The sequence below is a fragment of the Dermacentor silvarum genome, chromosome 7 (assembly GCF_013339745.2).
Source record: "Dermacentor silvarum isolate Dsil-2018 chromosome 7, BIME_Dsil_1.4, whole genome shotgun sequence".
In the NCBI taxonomy this organism is placed as follows: domain Eukaryota; kingdom Metazoa; phylum Arthropoda; class Arachnida; order Ixodida; family Ixodidae; genus Dermacentor; species Dermacentor silvarum.
The window spans coordinates 17,352,913-17,363,935 of NC_051160.1; the positions used below are offsets into that span (position 1 = coordinate 17,352,913).

An 11,023-nucleotide genomic window follows, 5' to 3' on the forward strand; every position below is an offset into this window, starting at 1 on the left:
GACGTTTTGTAGAGGTCTCTCTACTGCCGTTCGGGACTTCTACATGACTGAAACGAGAAGAACATGCTCTACTTCACTGTCACTTCTGAACAATCATCATCATCATCAGCCTATATTTATGTACACTGCAGGACGAAGGCCTCTCCCTGTGATCTCCAATTACCCCTTAAATTATGGGGTTTTACGTGCCAAAACCAGTTCTATAATCCACATCATAATAATCATCCTAATCAGCCTATATTTATGTACCCTACAGGACGAAGGCCTCTCACCCTGTGATCTCCAAGTACCCCTACCATTGCGCTAGCTGAATTCCAACTTGCGCCTCGCAAAATTTCCTAACTTCTCACCCCACATAGGTTATGCCGTCCTCGACTGCGCTTCCCTTCTCTTGGTATCCATTCTGTAACTCTAATGGTCCACCGGCATTCCATCCTGCGCATTACATGGCCTGCCCAGCTCCATTTTTCCCTCCTAATGTCAACTAGAATATCGGAATAAATACCCTTTAATCGCTGTAAATTCAACTCAATCTGTCAACCTAAGTAAAACATTTTTTGTCACGATCCCAGGGGCCCTGCACATCGTCTTGAACGCCTACGAAAATATCTGCTAGAGGTTTGTCAGCCTTAACGTCTCAGCTGATTTGATTTACAAGATTGCCGGCGTTGTCATTCTGCCTTTCATCATGTTCAGATGAGCTGAGGAATATGCATATACCAAATGTCACACAGGGCATGGCGCCGTCACCTGTATTTTTTCGCGTTAAAACAGGCATGAAAATGAAGAAAACCGCCTCATACAGAGCCTGATCTCGAAACACTTCTACTTCCTTTTGGCTTTCTTAGTAGCTGACGACACAGTAATCACGGAGAGGAAGGTTGGTTGATGCAACGCGACGAACAATGCTTGATATCATTGCTTATTGGGACACTGCTACGCGTCTTTGATTTGATTCCTAACATGTCCCGCTACCCCCCTGACGTAGTACGAAATTAAAATAAAGAATACGAGAGGTATCGAGCCCGCAGGGCGATAAACCAGTGACGCACAAGCGATGATCCTGCTACACATAAAATGCCGACACGTACGTAAAACGAGACGAAGACGTCTTCGTATCGTTAACATCGTTCTCGCTCTTTGGGGCTGTTCGCTTGCTGTGATAAACCACGAACTATAGCCGGTTAAAAAAAAAAAAACAGCGCTAAATAGAGAAGTAACCGCTGGCGCTTTGGCATGTGCTAAATGGCAAGATATGTACTACACGGTCTGCAACAAACCCCTGGAGACTAGCTCGCTAACGTAAATGTACAAAATGTGTGCCCCTGAATAAAGATGTTGCCCCTACTATACAGAAGAGGAACTCTGCTGCGGTAGTTTCAAGTATATGGCGGTTCAGCCAACGCGAAGAATGATGACAGTATACATGGATTTGTCTAGGCTTCGTCATTTTGGCTTCAAACGGCTTTTTTCTTACTTCGCAAGTTGATCGTTTTCAACAAAATATTGCCCTGTAAAAGAAACAATTTTCAATGATCGCGCACGGTGCGCGAGAATCGTGAACAGTTAGAAAGATAAAGCGCAACGGATGAAGTCACGAGAACGTCTGAAGCCAAGCACGAAGATTAGTCAAATCCATGTACTGCCATTTCTTTTCCACGGCAGGTATACGATCACGGTGTCAGAGTTCCCTCTAGTAATTCTTGCATAGACAACTTTATGCTCGCAACAACACTTATGTCTGTAAAATTTAGTGGCACCGTGTTTATACAAAGCGCGCTGCATGCTTCTGCAGTTGGTCTTACGATGATTCGTATTGAGAGTACACTCTTAAGAAAAAAAAAAAAAGGGGTCGAAGTAGTTACTACCTAGCGTCACACCATTTGTTTGTTACCTTAGTATACCTGCATTTGGTAACGATAGAGTTAGTAACATAGTTGACTAAACAAGGTAGTCACTGGTACTAATGGGTCTCAGCTACAATTCCGAACGCAGTTAGCACCACCTGATTTAAAGTTTCTATTCTATAACACATATATCGGAGCCACTATGGAATACGCCACAGATGGTCCGATATATGAAGCAGAGGTGAGAATCTTTGTATCAGGTGGTGCTATAACTGTGTTTGGAATATGTAGCTGAGACCCGTTAGTAACAGTGGGTATACCTTGTTTGGTCAGCTATGTTACTAACTCTATCGTTACCAACTGTCGTTATTATAAGGTAGCAGATTTTGTGACACTAAGTAGTAACTACTACGAACTCTTTTTTTAGAGAGTGTATGAGTTACCATTTGCAATAAGAGTGTGGAAAGCAGCTGTTCATATAGGACAACTGTCTTCAGCTTTTTTGACGGTGAAAAACGCGTCGGTGGCGAGATTACGCATTCATGATCTTTCGTTTTTTTTTTTTTCTGTCCCATACGTATGCTCCTCGTTAGATCCGTGACCAACACTTTCTCTTGACGAAAATTTACGGCTGACGTGATGACGCATTAGCAGGGAGCATCGCGCTCCGAGCGAAGCAAAAAGAAAGCAAGGGAAAGACAGGGAGGTTAAGCAGACGACATCGCTGGTCAGAGAAGAGCCGAGGTGGTTACAGAACGATCACAGCAAGCAGCTGTCTGCTCTGCATCTTTAACGCGGTGACGTCAGCACTCCCTGATAATGTCACCAATGCTCGCGGCGCAGCAGATTTATTGGTTATTTAACTGATGATATTCGCGTAACAACATTGTAAATGTTGGCGACCTTCGCCACCGGCTTCTCAACAACGTTCGATCGTTATATGTCGAGACGAACGTAGAATAAGTCATATTGATTCTCATACGTACGTCACAAGACGTTACAGTTCTACGTCAGTCGCCTGCACCGCTTTAAAAAAACAAAAACAAATTTACTTACGTTTTAAAGGGACCCTGAACCAGCCCTCGGGCTTGGTGAAATAACATAGTGCGCGCGGGTAGCATACGCTGCTGTGAACATCTCAGCCAAGTTTTGCTGTCGTCCGCGGTGCGTTGTTGCGAAGTCCGAGCGTCCGAGCGGCCACGAATAAGTCATGTGTGGTGTCGTGCCAAGTGCCGGGAGAAGGGGTTATCCAAAGAGTTGAGAACAAAACATTTTATATACATATGTACATAGTTTCAAACAAATATTGGCTCCATGATCATCGGAGCTTACTACATGCGATGTCGTTGCATGTCCGAGCGCGCTTTTCAACACTCAAGCTCCCCTTTTTAATCCAGCTAATTTCCCCCTTTCACTCGTTGAGGGAGTTCACTAAGGTTCTCTTAGGCCAATCACAGTCGTCGATCAGGTTCGCCATATCCCGCACGTGATGTGCCATCGTTTCCCGCCGGGCTCCACCTCCAGTCTGGCCTGGTTGCCCTCGAAAACAGGCAGCGGTTGACACCTTGGGAACCGAACGTTGATGTCGCTCCCACGGGATTGCCAGACACTGGCCCTTTTCAAGATTCGCCTCTCCATAGCGGTCAGTTCGCGGAAGCCACCATTTCCAGGGAGGGCGGTGGCTGTCTCGAAAGGGGCTTCAGGCTGGCGCGTCGCAGTCGGCGCCGGGCCTCGTCGTAGTTCGGGCGGCGCTGGTAATTCACGGAACCGCACCAAAGGGTGACGTTGCCGTTTAGCGACGCATGAGGCAGCCTGCAGACTAACTGCTAATCCATCAGTCCCAGGTGACACTCCTCGGCCGCGAGGACCGACAAGCGTGAAGACCACTTGATAGCTTCCCGTCTGCCGATGTGGCTTCCTTTGTCCCGAAGTATACCGCCAGACACAACAGCGTGGAGCTCGCAAGCGAGCGCGACATCATCTTTCTCTAAAACGCTCTCGTTTCAACAGAAGCCATGATCCTCACTCTCTTCTGTGTGCTTTATTACGTAATAAAGCACATTCCAATACGCGGCTGCTATTGGTCGCTGCGGTCGGCTACACCGCGGCCGCCGCGAGTCCACTGGCTGCTCGCTGTGGACGACCGCGTTTGGCTTACGTTTAGCGCGTCGTAGGCACCAAAATCGGAAGTCCTGGCGTCTACGTTAACATCCAAAATGAAATTTGATCTGCGTGCCACGGTGACATTTCGAAGGCGGAGCGTTGTGGCCCCGCCCCACTCCGCCGTAGCCTTCGCAGTGCAATGCATTGAGGTTGGGAGGGGAGCACAGCGGATGCCGTGTTTGAATGCCAATAACTCCGCTTCTGCTGAACGCATTGAAGGACTTTTTGCGGCAAAGTATTTCTGAAGTTAGCCTATTTTCACTTCAAATGTCTTTCTCCACTTCGATAAAAAGTGGTTCAGGGCCCCCTTGAAGCAAACTTCGTCAGTTATGCCTGACCGGAGATGTCCAAGTACACGGGTGAATCGAGCTCACTTACAAGTCACTCAGATGAAAAACTTTCTAGAAAGTTGTTTCTACTGAGGAACAAAGCCAGTGCATAAACATAAATATTGCATCAGGGATTACACGTTGCATATAGCATGAAAATACACACAATTTCGCCATCGCAATTGGCTTTATAGCATTTAATCAACCGCTTCACTAAAGCTTCGCTTCAGGTAGATTCCAACATCTGCAATGAATCTGCATGACTTTTTTTTCCGGCTATTTGCTCCTTCATGTTTACTATTTTAGAAATAGTTATTTTAGTTATTCTATTTTATATATTCGATTTCTTCGAATAGTATTTCATTTGAATAGAATTTCGCCCTACTCGAGAGCATCTGATGTTTGTTTCAATCAATCGAAATAGCAAACGGCGTTATTTACTTCGTATATTCCGCTCGCGAAATTTTGGCCAGCAGCTGCCAGTAAGCAACATAACTGACGGGTCCGGGTCAATTATGACGACCTCAGCGTCAGAAGCGTGTTCGAAAACATCTGCAAACGCGCGCACGTCTGCCGTTTCTCCCTGACCAAAGCACGGCTGCGAACTCGTGTCCTGCAGCTGAAATGTAGTCGCACGTGTTGTAATATTGACTAAAAAGGTCATTGCCTTCCCGACAATAGAATAGCAAACATTCGAAGGCATAGCATCAAGTCCACTTGAAGTGCGAAATCATTTACAACATCCACACCCACTTGGCTTCGTGAAACTTCGACGAGAAAGGTCACCAAAAGGTCAACTTAAAGTCAATTTTAACGCCACAGCGAGATCTCTGTGGCGGCCTGCGATTGCCACTTCTGTCGTTTACGACACCATAACATCTGGTACCCTACACGTATAGCACAGTTCTCAAAAACCTATTTTGCGCTGTGAGAAAGCTTTAAGCTCTGGGCCAACTCCGATGCCACCTATTCAATTAATGCAAGGCGTAGAAATTTCTTTTCTGCTAAGTAATTGTGAAATACTTCGATTATATTTGTGTATTTCTATTTGTTCGTATACCTATATTTTCTCATTGTTTTCCATTTTTACCTAAGATTTTGGGATAGCGGACTTTTCAGCAGCCAAACTTATCGTTTCATCGCAGTTAACAAAAACGAAAAATCTCGCGAGACATCCTCTCTATATAAATCAACGGATGTATACATTTACTGCTTAGCGGCTCCCTCAGGATGATGTAATGCTTCGTGGAATTTTCACCTAAAGGAAACCACTATGTTAACAAGCTCTGATCATCGACAAAACATGCGCCCGTTTAGAAAACATAGTAATCGGTATACATATATACCGCTAGGAAGAGAAACACGGTACGAAGAGGTGCTGTGCCGCATAACCAATGATAAATTACTCGCTCCTTCGGTTACCAATCACGACAGTCATATTCTGCAAAAAAATATAAATAAGTACACGTACCACGACACTTGCGCAAGCATTGTAGAAATTCGCGAATGAATTAACCAAAGAAATAACGTTCAAACAATGAAATCCGAACGCAAGTGTCAGCTGTAGACCTACAATATTGTTTGTACACGCATCGTTAATATCATGGGTTCATGTAGCTACCCTGCTTGCAGCCGAACGCGTTCGCAAAGTCAGGCGCTCCTCGAAGTGCCGAGTTGCAATCGAAGCTCGCCGAAATCCGCGTCTGACTGTGGCAATAGTTGACGAAGAACACTTTCGCCGGCGAAAATTTGCCCGCGTTAACCGGATCGCCGTTCCTCCGAGCCAGGAAAGCGCGAAATGCCGGCAAAAAGACTTGGCCGCTCAGGGCGATGCTTCGCGTGGTCTCGTAGCCAACTGCTTCCTGCCCAAGGCTCCCGTTGCTCTGCTGCGTAGCGCCGCTCGACGCGTCACCGGCGGCGGCAGCCTGAAATTCGGGGTCGCGTTCCAGGCCTTCCAGGAGGGTCTTCGCGAAGCCCGCGCCCAGACCGCCGTAGTTGATCGCGCTGTCGCCGGCGCGGTAATAGAACGGCTCGTGCACCACGATCATCGACAAGGTGACGGTGTCCAAGATGGTGTCGTAGGAGAACGGGTCCTTGGAGTTGCAGTGAGGCAACCGCTTGTCCTCGAAGTACGCGTCGCTGCCGATGAGCGCGGCGATACCCTGCCTCTCCGAGATCCAGTAGTCCAGCATCGTCTTCTTACTCGCGTACTCGAACGAGTAGATTCGTCGGAGCTGCGTGGAAGACCGGTACGCCGCCTTGGGCCAGAGGTTCATGCCCAAGCGTTTCAGCTTTTCCACCAACCGAGTCTTGGTCACCGCGGGCAGGTCCGACTTTGCGTACTCGGCCACGGCTGTGTCTCGAACGCTGGTCAGCAGTTCGTTGATGCTTTGTCGCACGCGCCTGGGGAAGTTTAGGGCGATGTGGTTAGCGAAGAGCAGGAGCTTGAAGGAAGTCTCAACCTGGGTCTCGCAGAACAGCGGACGAAGCAGGTTGGCGTTCTCTTCGCTTCCGTACTTTTGGACGAAGAAGTGGTTATTCAGTATAGGCGCGTACACCTGCAACATCCACCAGCCCAGGTGACTCAAGACCAGCGAGGAATCAGCATTGGCGGCGATGCGACGGACGACGTCCATCGTACCCGTTGCCTTCACAATGGCCTTGTCCACCGAGGCGAACGAGGAGTCGTTGGGCCGGAAGTGCTTGTTCATCAAAGAAACGAGGCGTTCCGTTCTCTGGCCGAACCCTTGCGCCAAGGTGTGGAACTCCAAGACCGCGACGCGCTGGTGCCTGACGACCTCGGCGAGCCGAAAGACGACGTGCTTGGTGAAGTTGAACACCCTGTCGCACTGGTAGCGGTCGGCGGCACTCATCTTTTGCGTCGCCCCGTCTCCGTCGAGGAAGAAGGCCAAGTACTGGTCCACGTACCGCCGTACCGCGGCCTCGCTGTTCATGGCGATGTACTGGCCTCTCCAGAATTTGGCGTAGGGACTCGGGTAGACGTAGATTGCCTTTCGACCGGCCACGGGATTGCCCGGAAGCATTCTCAGGTCGAACCAGAGGGGTACGTTCCAGTGGATGCTCAGGTTGAGGTGGGCTTCGAACGGGTCTACGTTGCTGGGCGGGGTGCCGGGCCAAGAAATGCCGAGGTCATGCATCAGCTGCTTGAACAGCCTCCGTGTCTCGCCCGCGTTCTCCTTTGCCCTGTTCGAGCAAGAAAAGTGCTTACAACATTCTCCTGCATCAATATCGTTTTAACACGGGTTTGTATCAACTAGCGTCCGTATACCTTTATTAATAAACCAACATGTAAGAACATGGTAAAATCTGAAGTGTCAATTTTATTGCATGCAATCATTTATACTTGCAGCTTCTGTCTATCATTACGAAAATTCGTGGAACCTATATAAAACGGAAGCGTCGTGAAAAAAATAAGAAGACCCTTCATCACTCGCAGCAGCTATCTGATAGCGTCAAAAGTTGTAACCATGCAGTGCTGCTGGTCAATCTCTTTTTAATTGCATTCATCTTATATGCGTATGCGCCTTCGCCATGATAAATCTGTGTAGAGAGAATCCTATATCCTTTACTGTAATGTCACCTAAAATGACTGAAGAAACCGGCGCACCGTATGCTGGCTTTTGTAGTTGACGTTGAAGAGGTCCAAAATCATGCTTTACGCTTCTGGAACATCCAACATTCACTGCTAGAAATAAAGGGATCACACGCAAATGCTGACAAATCCATCCTGCTATCAAATTATCGTCTAGCTGCTCTGGCTTGAAACCCACTGACGGTCAGCGGGCTTATTATCGGATTGATTGATTGATTGATTGATTAGACAGAAATGAACGTACCGACACAAAAACGAACTTCGTTTCTACAAAATTATCAACCGGCTTATCATGCTGAGAGGCCCAAGCCCACAGAATGACTGACCGAAGCACTGTCGAAACCGTCAGGTGAGTGATATATACACGGAATGACTGAAGCGCAGATTAATTAATTAATTAATTAATTAATTAATTTACTTATTTATTGACTGATTGATTGACGACCCCATGTTGGTTCTTCCTCTGCTGCTCTTTGGCGTAGCAGTGTGGTTGCCACGAGTAACAAACAACAAAAGCTCCAGCCAACTGACCTGTTCGCGCATGCTTCGAAGGACGACACAATCAGGCGTCCCAGCGGCGTCACGTGGTATCGCAGTCTTATCTCGTCGGCCATGTTGCGCATCCAGGCGTACTTGGCGTTCCACGCGTACCTCCAGTGGTCGTCCAGTTCCATCGCGGCGTTGGGCAGCCAGCGCGAGGTGACGTACGCCTTGAAGTCGTGGCACGGGTCGACGCTGGTGTTCAGGGTCTGCCTGAGCAGCGCCTCGAACCTGGCGCAGCCGTCGCTGCGGCAGGAGAGGCTCACGGCGTCGTCCGAGCCGTCGCCGTCACCTGCCTCGGCCATACGGGCGATCACCGTAGATACGTAGTAGAGGGCCAGCACACAGATCGCTAGGCCTGCGGCCCCGGCGAAGACGACCGCGCACACCAAGCGCTTAGAGTAAGCGACTGGCGCCTCGTCGTCGAACCCGTGCTGAGACAAGAACTGCGAAAAAAATATTGATTATGATGATGATGATGATTTATTGGCATCCCCTTTGAAAAGGGGCGGTGACTAAACCTAGCCTGATTGAGGTAATCAGGTATGCTATACATGCTTTTTATTCTAGCATTTCTTGCATACGTCTTCTTATAATCTCTTTTTTTCGCTTCCTCAAAACTTCTACCTTGTACCGATACCTATGCTTGTTACGGATCCGTTCGCATCAATCTCTCTCTTTCTCCCCCCCTTCAATACTCTAAACGTTTCTTGCTTATCTCCACTACTGACCGCGGTTGATGCTTCCGTCCACTTTAGTTCCAAGCCCTTTTGGAAGGTGTACGTTACCTACGGGTGGTCAGACCTGACTAGTTCACATTCTATTGAAATCGAGGGCACACGTTTGACTGCTGCCCGCGGCGAGCGCGTTCCGGTGGAAGCGGAATGCAAAGGTATATATACACGGAATGCAAAACTCCCACGTAGATGTTGTGTTGAGTGCACTTGAAAAAACCTCTGGTCAAAAATTTATTCAGAGCCTTCAACTGCGGTTTTCCTCGTCACTCACTGCGCACTTTCAGGATCCTTAAACCCGACAATCTTTTTTTTCATGTTAAACTCCGTCAAACCAAATCACCTGTCTTAACCTCCCAAAGAGACTCATGGGCTACTGTGTGGCGTCCCGAATTGATCCTGGTTTAAAACATGCGTCTTACCTAGTGCGCCTCTAGTGGCGATTCCTCGAGTCTGTGTGACGTAGGGCTAATGAAGAGATAAAGCGCGGAACCACAGAAAGTTGAGCTAATTGGTAGGGATTCATCGTGAAAGAAGATAAGGCGTGCAGACAGGCAGACACGTGCAGGCCCGCACGTGTGTCTGATTGACAGGTGGCGCTACCGCACCTGAACATGCACAGATGAGTTTTGTGCCTACTTTCTTTTCCGTCACATTGCGCGCTTCAGTTGATAGTCAGCGTTTGTGTTGTCTAGCGCTCTTCTGTTGTGTCCGTGTCTGGCATGCCTTACCCGGCCTTATCTTATTTCACGATGACAAAGATCAGTCTTGCTCCCGCTTTCTCCCAGCGTGCCTGTCAGTGTCTATACGGTGCCTGCTTCGACTACATGACATTATGAGAGCGGCCGTAGTGGGAGTCTCCGAATTAATTTTGACGACTCGGTGTTCTTTAACGTGCGCCTAAATTTAAGTGCACTGGCGTTTCTTTGCTGTTTTTTTTTTTTTTTTTGGCTTTCCACCCCCCATCAGAATGCGACTGCCACATCTGGGAATCGTACCCTCGAACCCGCAACGAAAGCTCAGAGCTCTTGTGGGAGCTCTGAGCCTGACATTGAATGCTCGATCAAGAGGCCCTTTCAGCGCGTCGCTCTATATATAGTAGCGATTCTTATAGAAAACTATGGTTAAACCTTGTCTATCAAGACCTGACCATCTTTTCCCAAAGGATTGCGCCGTCCGCGTCGCCCCTCACCTGTGGTGTACCGCTCGGAGACGACCTCATCTTCGAAGCGGTGCGAAGAACGCGGAGTCGAGAGTGATGATGATGGTGACCATACAATGTGGCTCATACCCACCCGCAGGAATTGGGCACCTGAACTTTTATATATAGTATATTAAGAAAAAACAAGTGGAACCAACCGCTTTGTTTGTTGTTGGTGACCTGAGTGGTTGTGGCGCATACCAACAGTGGGGGATTGGCCATGGATCAGGTGATTAAATTAGGTGTATAAAAAACAAGGGAATTAACCATTTGAACGTTTGAACATAAAAAATGTCACAGTTTCGCCCTAAGGGCGAATCAATGAATGCGATAGCAACACAGCAATGTCATACGAAGTAAGGTGAGCGGCCTTGGTAGCAATATGAATTGTAGTAAACATGAGCTGATTAAGTAAGCAGGTGTGCTGCGGCGTAAGTAGACCGACATGAAGAGAGACTCGATGACCACGAGAAGGCGCGTGTGAAACGGTGGTGTTGATGAGAAGCGCTTACCGTGGGCAGCGCGTGCGAAGGGACACACCTGTAGTGCTGCACTGCCGATCTGGGCAGCATTGCATGTGTAGCGTGCGTTGGAAA

At 48.2% G+C, this 11,023-nt stretch overlaps 1 protein-coding gene across 1 annotated transcript; it reads right to left on the bottom strand.

Annotated features, from left to right (window-relative positions):
- Positions 1 to 5,940: 5,940 nt before the first annotated feature.
- On the bottom strand, positions 5,941 to 8,797 carry LOC119458615 (endothelin-converting enzyme 1). Its single transcript, XM_037720455.2, has 2 exons — positions 8,484 to 8,797; positions 5,941 to 7,543 (listed from the first exon to the last, which is right to left on the bottom strand). The coding sequence occupies exons 1-2, from the start codon at positions 8,795 to 8,797 to the stop codon at positions 5,941 to 5,943; spliced, it is 1,917 nt and encodes a 638-aa protein (XP_037576383.2).
- Between the last annotated feature and the right edge of the window lie 2,226 nt (positions 8,798 to 11,023).